The following is a 16,010-nucleotide window of genomic DNA, read 5'->3' on the forward strand; positions in this document are numbered from 1 at the left end:
ATGTGACATTTGACTCTGCATTTAAAGAATTATTGGTACAGTCAATATGAAGTGCCTTGTTGTGTTTGATACTTGAAATACCTCCTCAACCATCTGCCTCACTCTACCTCCATATCCCCAAGATGTTATCCTTTAAGAATTATCTGAGCCCAGTTGTTTCAAATGAATCCAGATAAGAATGATCTGGATTAGGTAGTCCAATTTTTTTTCATATCCAGGAGTCCAGTTCACTCTTTTTCACTTTTACCTACCCAGGATCACTAGCCCAACTCACTTTCATGCTTGTTTAAAAAAAAATCAAAAAAACAATCTGATCTAAGCAGTGACTTTTATGGATGAACCAAAGTATTCTATTGTTTGGCGTAAAAGGTTCAGCAGTGCTCTAAAGAGGACCTTACACTGCATACTTTGTCCACAGGGGGGCGCCACAATCCACACAAGTTGAGAGAACCTTTCAGCTGCAACACATTTGATATGTAATGTCATAGTTGACATTTTCTGAATCCAGCACTCTGCTGGTATCACCATAATCCTGAGTTTTTGGATTAAAGAAATCCTAGTCAAAAGCTTAGACAACAAAAACTGAAGGTTTTACCAGTGAACAAAACAGGATTGGATTGGTTTTATTTGATTATGTTTTCCTTTTCTTTTTTTAAACAACCTGATTTCAAGATTTGATCCTATCCATATCTTTAATCCTGTTGGATTACTTTACTACCGGGACCTGATGATATCAGGGAAGTATGATGACTTTTTTTAACGTTCATCTGATCTTCAGAAAATACTTTCTGGGTGCATAGTGCCTCATAATGGTTCATAATACAGAACAAATGGCATTGCAAGGTTGTGAATCATGCAGATAATCTTTCAAGTCGAGTATTCATGTTGTTAATTATTACAACCTTGATTCCTAAAAGTTGGGATGCTGTGTAAAATTAAAATAAAAATAGAAAGTGATGATTATTTTTTTTAAAGGTTGAATCACCATATCTGATTAAAAAATTGCACAAAGACAACATATGAAATGTTGAATCTGAGAAATTCTATCAATGTTTGAAAAATGGACTCCTATTTTAATTTGAGGCTGAAAGCATGTTTAAAAAAGTTTTGAAAGTTGCAACAAGGGGACAAAGAGTTGAGAAAGTCTTTCAATAACAGCTAAATGGAACATCTCAGTTAATAAGGTTAACAGGAAAAAGGTGAGTATCATGATTTGGTATAAAAAAGAGTAGCAGCAGAGTGGCTGAGTCTTTGTGCAGTCGAGATAGGGATGTGTTCAATGTGTTTAAATTGATGAAGTTTAATTACAGCTGTTTCAAATGACTGTGGTACAGTCATCTCCCCAGTATAACGTTAATCCCTCATACAAGAACACGTATAGCTTCACCTGAACAATGAACGAGCACAGCTCTAAACAGTCTCACCTTTCACTACAGTCAAACGAACCATGTGGAGAGACCACATTCCTGTGGTTCAGGATGTTCTTAACATGTCATTCTCAACCTTTCACTATCTGCTTTCATCATGTTGTGTAAGGAGGTGTCTGTTTGTAGCTGAGGGATTATAGAGCATCATGTATGTTGTAAGTAGTAATGATCAGTCTTAAATAAAGGCTACTGTTTCTTTTGTGCTGATGTGATTAATATATTGTAACTAAAATTCAACAATGACACATGATCTGATTTAATAGTGCTCTGGCCAGAGTTTTCAGATTGTGAAATATAAAGCACATGTTGTAGGTATGCAAGTTACGAAACAAGATCATTATCTGATGTTGATGATCACAGAAGGGTTCAAAAAGGTTTTTTCAAAGAGTTATATACATTTCATATTTCAAAACTGGATTCTGGATCTTTTACGTGGTTTGACTGTCATGCACAGGGGTGGGCAACTGGTGGCCCCCATCAACCCTCAATGAGGCCCTCAGGTCAATTTTTACATATCAATTAATTGGAAACATGAAGAAAAGATGACAAAATCTTCCATGAAATCATGAAAACAAGAAATATTGCCCATCCCTGTCATGCGTGTATTAAGTTTCAGATAAAAGATATAAACATTTAGTAAAACATTTTTATTTCTTGTCCATATGGGTGTCTCCGCCACCTTGACATATTTCAGTGCTCAATGGAGATGCAAAGTTTATACAAAGTTTATGCTTCAGGCCTATACTTCAGTCACTGTCAAACTGGTTTTCATCTGTTCAGTTGTTCAGCTGCCGTTTTTAATAATTACTGGATACGTAACCCACTGTTAAATGTAGGGAGGCAACATTCTTATGAAGGGCATCATTCGTCTTGATAATAGAACTTCTAACCTTGATGACTTTATGAAGCTTCTTTATCACTTTTTTGACGCTTCTTGTTATGACAGGTTGCCTTGTTTTCTGAGTAAAAGGTTTATTTTTTTTAAATTTGAATTTCCGTCACATCACAGAGATTTCACCACTGTGTTCACTCCAAATTAATCTCTTCTGAGGTAAGCCGTAATATTCTTTATTTTGTTTGGGTGAAACTTTTGTTTAATCTTATAGACGCTGAGAAAACAACATGTTTCCATTAGTGTCTACTTTGAAGGTATTGTTTTAACGTTTTCTGTACCTCTTTTATGCTGCATGCTTTAAGCTTCTTCACATTTACTTGTTTTGTTACTGGATACTTTAGGGATAGGAAATACTCTTCACTGTTTGAGTTCAAGCTCTGATATAAAACCCCATGTCATATATCATACTTTATCAATCTATGATCCCTTCAGTTAAAAAGCACATGTTCAGTTTGATAAATCTAGTTTAAAATAGTCCTCCATTTAGAGGTAGTACAGTGCCATCAAAATATATTTAAATGCCCAAAAATAAATGTCGTTATTCGGGAAGCATGAGCTATTTGAACAGTTTCAATTAAATTACTGTAGACATGGTATCATATATGCTGAAGCTGTGAGACACAGAGTTGATGAGCTTAATTTAATGTTGTCTAAAATTATACATCATGATTTTTAGAATCATTGATTTTTTAATCTACAAAGTAACAAGTGAAACTGAAGAAACAACATTCAGGAATAAATGGAATAGAATTAGAATCTGAAATGTAAATGTGTTAAAGTATAAAGTAACAAAATAGTACCAGTTAAAATGTCTACTTCAAAACAATCTTTAGTTAGGTATTAAGGTCTTTTACCTGCTTTTTGTAAAGTGTGTCGAGATAACACTTGTTATGATTTGAGGTTATACAAATAAAAATTGATTGATTGATTGATTAGACTAAATGTACATGTTTCCTTCGTGCCTCCATTACTGCGTGCCTGCAGGTAAACTAACCCTACCTTAAGTCAACATTTTGTCCTCAAGTGACTTCAGTACATTTCATAAGACCATGTAACCTTGGCACACCTGAGTGTGAGAATTTGATCATCAGTATGAACATTGTAATTATGTTCCTGTCAAACCTCTGGCACCAAAAAGTTGTTTTGTTGTACACTCCCTGTTTGGTAACATATAATTATCACATTCTTGAGTGACTACATTAGTTTGATGTTGGTAGTGAGACATTATGACACTATAAATATTCAGAGGTTTTTATGACTGAGTTAAGTGACTTCCAGAAGAATTCATATGATAAACTTAACACAGAGTCTGTTTCCCCTTTTTGTTGTTTTAATCCAGTACCAGAGGACTCACCATGTGGCTAAAAGGTTTTATAAGTAACCATGTCAACATGAAACTTCTGAAGACCTGTGTCATCCTTCTCCTTCTGACTGTGTTGTTCTTTACACTAAGAAACATGGCCCTGCTGCAGGTGAGAACTGGGATTATTGGTAACACTTTAAAGGTGGAATTTGTTTGTTTTGAGTCTGATTACAGGAGACTATTTACAACAGTCTCTTTCCCGGCTTCAGGACTTTTCGGGCTGACAGGGACGTTATTAAGAGCGGTAAGAAGAAAGGTGGAGGGATTGCACTGTATGTGAGTGAGAGATGGTGTAATCCTGGCCATGTTAGTGTGAATGAACGTCTGTGCAGCCCAGACATTGAACTGTTAGCTGTTGGAATGCGCCTCTATATCTTGCCCAGGGAATTCACGTGCGCCATTGTTATAGCTGTTTACATCCCACCATCAGCTGATACCGAGTCTGCAAGTGATGCCGTTCACTTTACTGTTTTCACAGCTTCAAACTAAGCATCCAAATGCTTTTGTAGCCATTACCGGGGACTTTAATCATGTGAAAATGGACAAAACACTACCCACTTTTCATCAATATGTTAACTGTCCAACTAGAGAAAATAAAACACTGGACCGTCTGTATGATAATGTTAAGGAAGCATACAGTACCACTGCCCTTCCCCCCTGGGCAGATCAGACCACAACCTGGTCCTACTGACACCAGAGTATATCCCCCTGGTCCAAAGGCAGTCTGTGACCACAAGGACTGTTAGGAGATGAAGGAGGGCAACGAGGCACTTCAGGACTGCTTTGGGTCCACAGACTGGGATATACTCTGTGAGCCACATGGAGAGGATATTAACAGCATGACTGGCTGCATCACAGAATACATTAAATTCTGTGAAAACACTGCTCTACCGGCCCGGACTGTACGCTGTTTTCCAAGTAACAAACCCTGGATCACCAGTGACCTGAAAGCCCTTCTCAACAAAAAGAACAAAGAAAAAAGCCTTCAAGCCTGGAAACAAAGAGGAGCTGAGGAGGATACAACACGATCTGAGGGAGAAGCTGAGAGAAAGCAAAGACGCATACAGGAGGAAGCTGGAGGCCAAACTCCAGCAGAACAAACCCTACCCCTACCCCCATGATGAACACTCTGGACCAGAGTGTATATTTAAAATATTTAAAAAAAATAAGAATAAGAAGAGATTTCTCCAAGAGAAGCATCTCAATGGAGATGCAAAGTTTAAACAAAGTTTATACAAAGTTTATACTTCAGGCCTATACTTCAGTCACTGTCAAACTGGTTTTCATCTGTTCAGTTGTTGTTCAGCTGCCGTTTTTAATAATTACTGGATACGTAACCCACTGTTAAATGGAGGGAGGCAACATTCTTATGAAGGGCATTGTTCGTCTTGATAATAGAACTTCTAGCCTTGATGACTTTATGAAGCTTCTTTTTCACTTTTTTGACGCTTCTTGTTATGACAGGTTGTCTTGTTTTCTGAGTAAAAGGTTTACTTTTTTTAAATTTGAATTTCCGTCACATCACAGAGATTTCACCACTGTGTTCACTCCAAATTAATCTCTTCTGAGGTAAGCTGTAATATTCTTTATTTTGTTTGGGTGAAACTTGTGTTTAATTTTATAGACGCTGAGAAAACAACATGTTTCCATTAGTGTCTACTTTGAAGGTATTTTTTTAACGTTTTCTGTACCTCTTTTATGCTGCATGCTTTAAGCTTCTTCACATTTACTTGTTTTGTTACTGGATACTTTAGGGATAGGAAATACTCTTATGTACTCTTAAATACTCTACGCTCTGATATAAAACCCCATGTCATATATCATACTTTATCAATCTATGATCCCATCAGTTAAAAAGCACATGTTCAGTTTGATAAATCTAGTTTAAAATAGTCCTCCATTTAGAGGTAGTACAGTGCCATCAAAATATATTTAAATGCCCAAAAATAAGTGTTGTCATTCGGGAAGCATGAGCTATTTGAACAGTTTCAATTAAATTACTGTAGACATGGTATCATATATGCTGAAGCTGTGAGACACAGAGTTGATGAGCTTAATTTAATGTTTTCTAAAATTATACATCATGATTTTTAGAATCATTGATTTTTTAATCTACAAAGTAACAAGTGAAACTGAAGAAACAACATTCAGGAATAAATGGAATAGAATTAGAATCTGAAATGTAAATGTGTTAAAGTATAAAGTAACAAAATAGTACCAGTTAAAATGTCTACTTCAAAACAATCTTTAGTTAGGTATTAAGGTCTTTTACCTGCTTTTTGTAAAGTGTGTTGAGATAACACTTGTTATGATTTGAGGTTATACAAATAAAAATTGATTGATTGATTGATTAGACTAAATGTACATGTTTCCTTCGTGCCTCCATTACTGCGTGCCTGCAGGTAAACTAACCCTACCTTAAGTCAACAGTTTGTCCTCATGTGACTTCAGTACATTTCATAAGACCATGTAACCTTGGCACACCTGATTGTGAGAATTTGACCATCAGTATGAACATTGTAATTATGTTCCTGTCAAACCTCAAGCACCAAAAAGTTGTTTTGTTGTACACTACCTGTTTGGTAACATATAATTATCACATTCTTGAGTGACTAGATTAGTTTGATGTTGGTAGTGAGACATGATGACACTATAAATATTCAGAGGTTTTTATGACTGAGTTAAGTGACTTCCAGAAGAATTCATATGATAAACTTAACACAGAGTCTGTTTCCCTTTTTTGTTGTTTTAATCCAGTACCAAAAAGGCTAAAAGGTTTTATAAGTAACCATGTCAACATGAAACTTCTGAAGACCTGTATCATCCTCCTCCTTGTGTATGTGTTGTTCTTTACACTAAGAAACATGGCCCTGCTGCAGGTGAGAACTGGGATTATTGGTAACACTTTAAAGGTGGACTTTGTATGTTTTGAGTCTGATTACAGGAGACTATTTACAACAGTCTCTTTCGATGTACTCTCAGATAACATTAATCTTTTTGTTGCAAATAAACACTACAGGGGCTGGGGGGTGAGGGCACTAGCATGGGCCCTACTTGAAAACGATGCTCACCTGCTGCACCCCCAAAATGCTAACCAGCTATTCGCCTTGTCAAAGGTTGGACAGATGATAATATAACATTTAGGTGGGGAGCATTTTTAATTCAAATATTTCACTGCTTTATTCCTTAAAGATTCAAATTAAGACATAAGACTTAAGACATGAAATGTTGAATTTATTTTTTTAAATTTGTTAATATTAGTAATTCTGAATTTACAGGAGTGTCCACTAGAGTGGACATCACGCAAATCTATAATGCAAAAAATGTTTATTTATCTTGTAGTGAATAAACAACAATAATAATTCTTCCCCTTTCAAAATCACATTTCCAATTTTCACATGTCAATTGGGGTGGAGAGATCCATTTAAATTTAAGTTTTGAATATAATAATATAAAGTGTTTGAGTTTTTGAGTGTTCCTGTTTAAAAAAGGAGCTCAAACCTGCTCAGTTTTTGCCTGAAGGCTGCCTGAACAGCATTTAATGGGAGAAAATAAATGTATGAAGAGTAACCAAAACTATCCCAACATCAGATATTTTCATAATTAGCAAAGTCTCAGTATTGTCATTGAAATGTAGCCGGCAATGCACGATGTCCAACTAGTGGACAGCCGATCAATCATGATTTTCTCCAAAACTAAAATCAATATTTGGATCTTTTCACAATAACACTGCTCCTTAGTTTTTACTTGATGTTAAGAAAAAAACATCACCTGCAAGTTATATGGACCATCTACATTTTGGCACACTTACAACAGCTGGCCAATGGATGACAGTGTATGGGCTGACTTGCTAAAGTCCACTGGAGTGGAAAACAGCTTTTGAATAGCTGTCCATTGTAGTGACCAGTATGCGTGAAAGGGATAATTATTGGTACAGTCAATATGAGCTGCCTTGTTGATTTGATTTTGAGTTGATTGATTTATTTGGAACATGTAAAAAACGAAAAACAAACTAATAAAATACCTGTAATTAAAAATATGTAAAAAAATAAAGTGAATTCACAACATAAGAAAGAGAAATCATCCATTCATTTGTTTTTCATGCCCGAAAAAAAGAAGTTAGAATGATTTAATCTACCCCTTTTAACTCAATTTAATTTGTATGAATTATACCATAATATATAATATTAAAAATTGTAATTACTTGTATACCATAATGTAACTATTCTCATTACCATAATTATTTACAGTGTGCCATTACCAGTAACAAAACCCACAAACTATACTAAAGTAAATCATAAACTAAATAATTACATACACACCCCAGTGATTGTATTACCCTTCCTCATGTACTATATGTTGGAGGGTCAGGTTTTAACCATTTAATTGTGATACAGTTGAGAACTGCTGTTATCACTATTTCTAAAAGGTATTTAATAGCTCTACCATCAACCTATCGGTTTTAGGCCCAGTATTTCCTCATTCGATCTTTTGATGAAATATTGTTTCCAGAGCCTCAGAAACCTCCTCCCAAAATGTTTTTAATGTTCAAAATATGGGTATAGGTGCTGATTTGTCTACCACTATTTATCCAACATGTATCACAGTATGCTGAGACCATTTTAACCACTATTACTGGTGTCCGTAAGTATCTCATTATCTTCCACTTCAATTCCCTCCATGTATTACAATTGGCTACAAGATGTGCTTCAGTTCATATAACATTTTTCCCTCTGGTATGTCTACATTAATTTCAGTTTCCCATCTTCCTTTTATCTACATTGCAATTTTCTAAGTCATACCTGAAAATACATGATAAAAGTGACTTGTAATTTTCTTACCCCCCATTTCCTGTTTGTGCTATAAACAGAAACTCCTCAATTCAAGGGGCTCCAAGACTTTATTCCATTCTTTATGCTTAGTGGAAAATGTCCTGAACTGTAAATATATAAAGAAATCAGTGTTAGGAAGTGTGAATTCCTATTTAACTGTTCAAATTTTAGACTTCTATCCCTGTGGAGTTGCTGTAGCTTAGTGAGTTCATATTCTGACCATTTCCTAAATCCTGCATCTGTATGGAAAGGAGTAAAACCCTTTATAAATTCAATGTAAGTTAGTCCCGAGATTGCAAACCAAAAGATGCTTTTACTTTCGTCCACATATTTGGTGTGACTCTGGTCCATTTAACCATTTGAATGTCCCCTAATGGGACATCAATGAAAGCTAAGGCCTGTAAGGGAATAACAAAGACTTTTTTCAATGCTGAGCCAGAGTGTGTCTGACGGCCAAATTCCACCAGCTTCCACTGTCTCAGCTCGGCCAGTCCGGAGCAATCCGTAGCAGTTACACAAGGCTTCTATTTTTGCCAGATGCCGGAGCACGGTGCATCAATTTACCACAGAAAAGATTGAGCGGGAGGGGAAGTCATTTTCCATTTAAAAATCATTTGTACTTAAATTTGATGGTGAAGACATGTTTGAAACAGTTGGGACAGTGGCAACAAAATAGTATAAAAGTTGTAAAATGCTTTAAATAACAGCTGATGGAACATCTTACAGTTAATAAGGTTAACAGGAAACAGGCGAGTAACATTTATAGGTATGAAAAGAGCATCGCAGAGTGGCTTGTCTTTGTTAAGTCAAGATGTGGTGGATGTTTTCTTGTCCACTGACATCCACATATTAAATCCCTTGCAATCCTGTAACTTTTTTTCTTGTGTAGAGATCATGGCAGTATATTTGAAAAATCTTCCATCCTCTTTTAGTTCAATTTAGTCCATTTGTTTGATACATCGTTGTAACCATCCTTCTTTTTCGACCCCTTGCCAGATTAATTTTGAAGAAAACTCTATCATCTTCCTCAAGAAAGTGACCTCTGCTCCTTCCACTGGTCCTGTGTTGGCTCCTTACATGCCTGACAACTTCTGCACCATCAAGCCACTGTCTTCTGCAGATGCTAAGGAGGAACGTCTCCTATTGGACTCCATTGCTTGGCCTGAGACTCCTCCTCTGCCAGCTCCTTTTTCATTGAATCAGACAAGTAATGCCGCCCACAGCACCTTTACCATTCTCCCAAGGAGGGGTGGAGGAGATTGGCATGTAGGAGACCAGCTGGAAGTTATTATACAAATGTACAACTTCCAAGGAAACCCCAAGAGGTCTGGAGGAGATGCAATTGTTGCCCGGTTGCACAACAGGGCACTTGAAGCAGGTGTGGCTGGACAAGTGGTGGATCTCCTTAATGGCTCCTACTCTGCTGTATTCTCTTTACTCTGGGAAGGAAGCGCACAGGTTGAGGTAAAGTTCAAGGGTATATCCTTAAATGTTAATGTACAATAAGAAATACCAAAAGAATTACCTATTGCAATGGTATTGTTCTGTAGGTAGTTTAATTCATGAAATCTAAACCATTCCCCCTGATTACTTTTGCTAACAAGCAACAACATTCAAAGTTAAAACGAAGACATTGTGGAAGTCTGCAGCGCTCCTGGTCCGAAGAAAATACAAGGAAAGAAAACTCTCTGTGCTCGACCAACTAGTTGCCGACTACGCACCAAGACTCTTAAAAACATGCTGTGGAAGCAGGGAAAGTGATACAGACCTGTCTTCGGAGGAAGGCCAGCACTTGAGAGACGAGGAGAAATTGGAGACTACAGTCTTTGATTCCCTGCTGTTATCCCCCAGTTCTACTCCAATGAGGGAATTGAGTCTGACTCCCCCCTACACTTCACACCTGGGCCACAGGCCTGAGTCTGTCCAACACACGGCTGGTCACAACACTCATAACACTTTATGTTTACACTTTTTAATGGTCTGATGCTCTACAGAACACATTAGCTACTCTAAAAGTGCTTATGGGCCAGAGATGGTGTCAGAATTGTTGGGTTAGATAGTTGCAAAACTAAGGGTCCGGATATTATGTTACGAGTCAATTTACAGAGTACTTGTTGCAGTGGCCTGGGATTAGAATCCACTCTTAGCCTTTTGCTGAATGTCACCCCCCACTTTCTCCTCCCAACATTTTCTGTTCGTCTTCAGCTGATATAACAGAGAAGAAAACAAGTTCTACTGGCCAGCTAGTGGAGAGTTTACCATATAAACCAATCTCTCTTATGTTTAAGAGAAATTGTTAAGTTAAATAAATTAGCAACTTCAGTGCGCTGAAGCAAAAAAGAAAAAAATAGTTATTAATTATGTAATTATACAGGTACTGTACATGGGGTATTTCTTGTATGTTATAACTTTAAACTCTTGTTCTTTGTTTTATCAGGTGACCCTTGTCCACTCAAGTGAGGCTGTCACAGTTCTACGTAGGCTAAACAGAGATCATCCTGATAGGGTTCGCTTCCAAAGCGTCTTCCGCTCAGGCTCAATCTCTGAATCTACCGTCTGTAATGTTTGCCTACGCCAAACCAGCCAGCCACAGTGCAACTACACTGACCTCCATACAGGTGACCCGTGGTTCTGCTACAAGCCAAAGAATCTGAGCTGTGATGCCAGGTTTAACCACATGAAAACAGGATATAATAATGTACTCAAGACCGAAGAGTTGAAGCTCTTTCAAAGGTGATGGAGCTTAAAAAACTACTTTTTTCACTTGATGAATACATACAAATATTAGAGCTTACTATGTATCTCCTGGTTTAAATATGTCTAGTTAATAACAACGGACATTTATGAGTAAATCTAAAGGTATTTATATATCTTTAAAGCCCAAATATGGAGGCAGAGTAACTTAATGCAATTAAATCTTTACCTTTTGGTAAATCATGTTTTGACAGTGATTATATTCGTGTGTGTAAAGTACAATATATAATGTGAAGTTTTATACAGGAATGTCAACCTGAAAGTCTTCATTCCGGCTTCAGGACCTGCCAGTGTCACTGTGTTGCCACGAAGGAAAGGTAAGCATGATCTTTCCTACTCTCACCAATACAAATTGAAACTGAATGAGCTTGAGACCTTGACAGTTAAAGTGACTTGTGAAAAAGTACATACAACCTATCTCTCTTATACCAGGGCATTGGCAGAATGAAGTTGTTTTGGTAATTGCTAGGTATTAAGGATATCCCATATGGGGGGTAAAGGGTCTGTTGATGATAAGTGATACCTGAAATAACCCAATCCTTTTTTTTTCAATTCTTCTCAGGGCGACCTGCAGTCAATCAAGACAGTGGGAAGTCTGGACTCTCTGGGTATTACTACCAGGGTGTGTGGCGATCACTAGGTGGCTTTAACGTTCACCAATTCAACAACGACTCTGCAATCAGCCAGTGTTTGAAAGGCAAGGTGGTCCACATGTATGGAGACTCAACCATCAGGCAGTGGTTTGAGTACCTCGACGCTTCACTTCCAGGTATCTGTTCCACAGTTATTGTAGGCAAAATTTGGTTCATTAATATTGCAACTTAATCTGTTCCTTCTGTCACACTTGCAGAGGCTAAGGCAGTAAACCTGAACAGTCCGATGCAAGCAGGACCTTACATGATATGGGAAAATGCAAACAAAATCATGGTAACGTACCGCATCCATGGGCTTCCTCTTCGGATTTCAATAATACCAACCAGTAAGGAGTGTTACGTTTCCAAAGAACTTGATACGCTGGTTGGTGGTACCAACACAGTTGTAGTTTTAGGAATCTGGGCCCATTTCAGCACTTTTCCAATTGAACTTTACATCAGACGGCTTCAGAGCATCCGCAGGGCAGTGGTCCGTCTGTTGAATAGGGCTCCTGGCACACTGGTGGTCATCAGAACTGGGACCCTCCAAGCTATGCACGTTGGTAATGTGATAAGCAATGGTGACTGGTTCTCGTTTCAGGTGGACAAGGTGCTTAGAGCCATGTTCAAAGGACTAAAAGTCCAACTGGTGGATGCATGGGATATGGTTCTTGCTCACCACTTGCCACACAACATTCATCCAAAACGTCCCATCATTAAGAATATGGTTGATGTTCTATTGTCCTACATATGCCCACAAAAGAAGAGATAGCTGTTAATTTCATGAAGGAATTTTAGCAAATCAGGAAAAATGCAGCTCTTGTTGGTAAAACAGAAGTTTTTCTGCTTCTTGTGTGTTTCTATCAAATGATTTCTTTTTCCTAAAGCAGACTATACAGACAAAGCAAGTACAACTTTGATCCATCTTTTTAACAGAGAATTGTGAGTAAAAAAAACGAGAGCAAACCGGATTGCAATCAGTTTGAAATCAAATAGCTCTAATAAAAACAGGCGTGTGAAGATTCACATTAACCCACACAGCTCATTGAGCTAGGTACTTAGTTTGATGAAAACATTCCTGGAGTTGTAGGAAAATACTAGGGATAATTATGAGATTTGCTTAGTGGCCAATGTCAGATGTATTAAATGGAAATTTAAATACATCTGAGCTCAAGTCTAAATTTACCATACCACAATAAGCTAAATTTACCATTTAGTCCATTTACTCTATAGAATTGTATGAGAAGTTACTATCTACCCATTAACTAATGGCTAACTAGTAGTTAATTCCCCATTAACTATGCAACAATTTGTGTAGTTACATTATCTGTTAAATCATAATTAGCTACTCTGGAACATGTAGTGAAGAAGTACTCACTATCTACCCATTACTAAATATCCATGACATGAATTTATTCAGCCAATTTACATGAAAACTAAAAAAACTAAACTAAAATAATCCATTATGCCATCCAACCTTTGGCTGCTCAATTGAAAAAGAAAAAGTCAGGAGAATACCTCGGCTTGTGAGGGAGTGTCTCCTATTCACCTTAACAATCATGTAACCGCATCATGCACCGTATCTTATTAACCATTAAGTGGACTTCTTTTTTTTTGATTCAATGTGTTAATCAGCTAACGTATGGATCCACTGTAGTTAAATAATTAATTATCTTAATTTATTATGTGAGCAAATGTTTTGTTGCTTTGATTATTAATCATGTCCTCTCTGAGGTAAAATTTCTGTTGACAAAGAAGCATAGCATGTTTCCTTGATGTCTGATGATATAGTTAGGTCATTTTTATGATTTAATTCAGTAAATATCCTACATATGGGACCTTGAACTTGCTCCTAGCCTGAATAGTTGGACAATGGACTTTTTACCAATAGGTGGCAGTGCGTGACAGTAAATGGTGTTCTTTCTATCCTGATCTTTTCTTCCACCAGCTTGTTGTCTGTCAGCCCTTCTGTACATTATGTACACTAATGAGTGTTGCAGCATTTGTGTGCGTGTGCTGTTGTATGTGTACATATTTTATATTTTATATGCTGCAGCTGGATTGCTCCTACAGAGTTTCGTTGAATAAATTTACAATGACAATAAAGATCAATCAATCAGTCTATCAAAAACAGACACATTGGGAAATGTGTTGATGTTACTTTGATTGTCAGCCTTCTTGATGGGGGAGAGCAGGGTTATGAGGCAGTTGTGGATGACTTTATGGCTTGGCATGATCAATCTTTTCTTCATTTCAATGTGTCATAAATAAAACACGATTATTGTTTCAAGCAAATTTTCATTTTAAATAAGTAGAACAATTTGTCCATGGAGTCAGTGTTTTTTCTTATTACAAGCAAAAAAACTAACTCCATGGAGTTTCTTCTTATTTCAAGTGAAAATTGTGGAAATCAAATGACTTTTTAGGTGATGTGTCTTATTTTAAGTGTAATGAGATTTGTTTTGACTAGAAATAAGACAAATATTCTTGGTAAGATTTTGAGTTTTTGCAGTTGACAGCAGTGGTCACCAGCTTATTTGTATAACTTTAGATAGAGGTAAGACTCGTGGGGCGCTGGTGGTGCAATGGTTAGGGCGTGCGGCCCATGTATTGAGGCTGTCATCTCAAGCGGGCAGCCCAGGTTCGCATCCCACCCATGGCCTCCCTCCCGCATGTCATTCCCCACTCTCTCTCCCTGGTTTATGACTCTATTCACTGTCCTATCGCTCCATTAAAGGCACAAAAAGCCCAAAAATAAATCTTTAAAAAAAGAGGTAAGACTGGTCCTTTAACTGTGGTTAGAAAAATGTATATATAGCACTTTGAATTTGACACTGACAACATAGAACAGTACTGGCAATATAAACTCTTCCAGGTTTGAAGATCTGTATAGCATTACAAACACTGTAATTTATGAAATATGTTTAGGTTTAATTTTAACAACAATGGAAAAACATCAACCACAAACAGTTGGCCAGTTTTTACATACAACTTTTCCAAGAATACAGTGTCACATTTTTATTTTTTGTAAATAAATTGTCTTTATTGAAATATTAACTTAAGTGTGACTTTTTTTTCCACAGTGCCTTCAGCTGTCATATTTGAATTTTAAAGAGATCATACATTTAAAAGAAAAATTCTACCTTCTTCTACTACAACGATGCATCTGCCCTCCACATGTAGAACTTGTGGATTATATAAAAGATGACGCTGCTAAACTTCTGAGTGTGTGTGTGTGTGTGTGTGTGTGTGTGTGTGTGTGTGTGTGTGTGTGTGTGTGTGTGTGTGTGTGTGTGTGTGTGTGTGTGTGTGTGTGTGTGTGTGTGTGTGTGTGTGTGTGTGTGTGTGTGTGTGTGTGTGTGTGTGTGTGTGTGTGTGTGTGTGTGTGCAGTTTTCATTTGCTATCTAAGCAAACAAAGCCAAATCCATTACCCACAATCCACTCTTCAACACAGAGATGAATTCTGTTCTAAAATCTGCATAGTCTTTGTAGTTAGATGCCAGTTCCAAAGAACAACTGCAGGTGTCAGCCAAAGGCGCCCTTGCGAACTGTGGCTGTTCTGCTGTGAATGTGACTTTAATGGTCTTAGATAGGAACAAGTCAGACCCTGTGCAGTACCTGAGGCCAAGCTCCTTCTCATCTCTTTTTCTTACAAATCTCAAAAGATGATTTGAGGTAGTTTGTTCTTCCAGTGACATAGATCCTGGTAACTTGATGGTTTTGGTAATGTTTCTTGCCTTGGGTTTGAGATCATCCAAAATGTTCTTCAGTCCTTCCCAACTCATGGATTGTCCAATAGACCTGAGAATTGGCTTCAAACACTTCAAACATTGGGTTGTATTTATATCAAATGTGTTTTCCCCTCTAAATTAATCTAGTTTTTGCAACAAACAACTTTAATCTTCTCAATTTATGCTTTCGCGCGCACAGACATAAACACCAGGAGTACGCCTCGCGTTTTGAAAAGTTCCACTCGATATTTCGTCACTTATAAGAGTTCAGTACTAAATCAACACAAAGCAGCTGTAGGCCTACATTAACAGATATTCTGTTACTTATTGGAGTTCAGCACAGAATCGGTGGCAAGCAGCTGTACATTAACATTT

At 37.3% G+C, this 16,010-nt stretch overlaps 1 protein-coding gene across 3 annotated transcripts; it reads left to right on the forward strand.

Moving 5' to 3' along the window:
• Positions 1 to 2,287: 2,287 nt before the first annotated feature.
• Positions 2,288 to 14,960, forward strand: LOC110003766 (NXPE family member 3). Of its 3 annotated transcripts, XM_065951556.1 has the most exons (8): positions 2,290 to 2,478; positions 3,662 to 3,794; positions 3,895 to 5,254; positions 9,514 to 9,981; positions 10,955 to 11,250; positions 11,518 to 11,588; positions 11,834 to 12,040; positions 12,122 to 14,960. In XM_065951556.1, the coding sequence occupies exons 4-8, from the start codon at positions 9,595 to 9,597 to the stop codon at positions 12,673 to 12,675; spliced, it is 1,515 nt and encodes a 504-aa protein (XP_065807628.1). In that variant the 5' UTR covers positions 2,290 to 2,478; positions 3,662 to 3,794; positions 3,895 to 5,254; positions 9,514 to 9,594; the 3' UTR covers positions 12,676 to 14,960. The 3 variants fall into 3 exon arrangements, with proteins under 3 accessions (XP_065807627.1, XP_065807628.1, XP_065807626.1); XM_065951555.1 differs by lacking the exon at positions 3,895 to 5,254 and having other exon boundaries at positions 2,288 to 2,478; XM_065951554.1 differs by lacking the exons at positions 2,290 to 2,478; positions 3,662 to 3,794; positions 3,895 to 5,254 and adding an exon at positions 6,179 to 6,564.
• The last annotated feature ends 1,050 nt before the right edge of the window (positions 14,961 to 16,010 follow it).

The sequence above is a fragment of the Labrus bergylta genome, chromosome 23 (genome assembly GCF_963930695.1).
Source record: "Labrus bergylta chromosome 23, fLabBer1.1, whole genome shotgun sequence".
NCBI lineage: Eukaryota > Metazoa > Chordata > Actinopteri > Labriformes > Labridae > Labrus > Labrus bergylta.

Coding starts and splice junctions, on each gene's coding strand:
- LOC110003766 (XM_065951554.1), top strand. CDS start 6,358: ATGACTGAGTTAAGTGACTTCCAGAAGAATTCATATGATAAACTTAAC. Junction 11,589..11,833: donor TGTGTTGCCACGAAGGAAAG/GTAAGCATGATC, acceptor AATTCTTCTCAG/GGCGACCTGCAGTCAATCAA. Junction 12,041..12,121: donor CCTCGACGCTTCACTTCCAG/GTATCTGTTCCA, acceptor TCACACTTGCAG/AGGCTAAGGCAGTAAACCTG.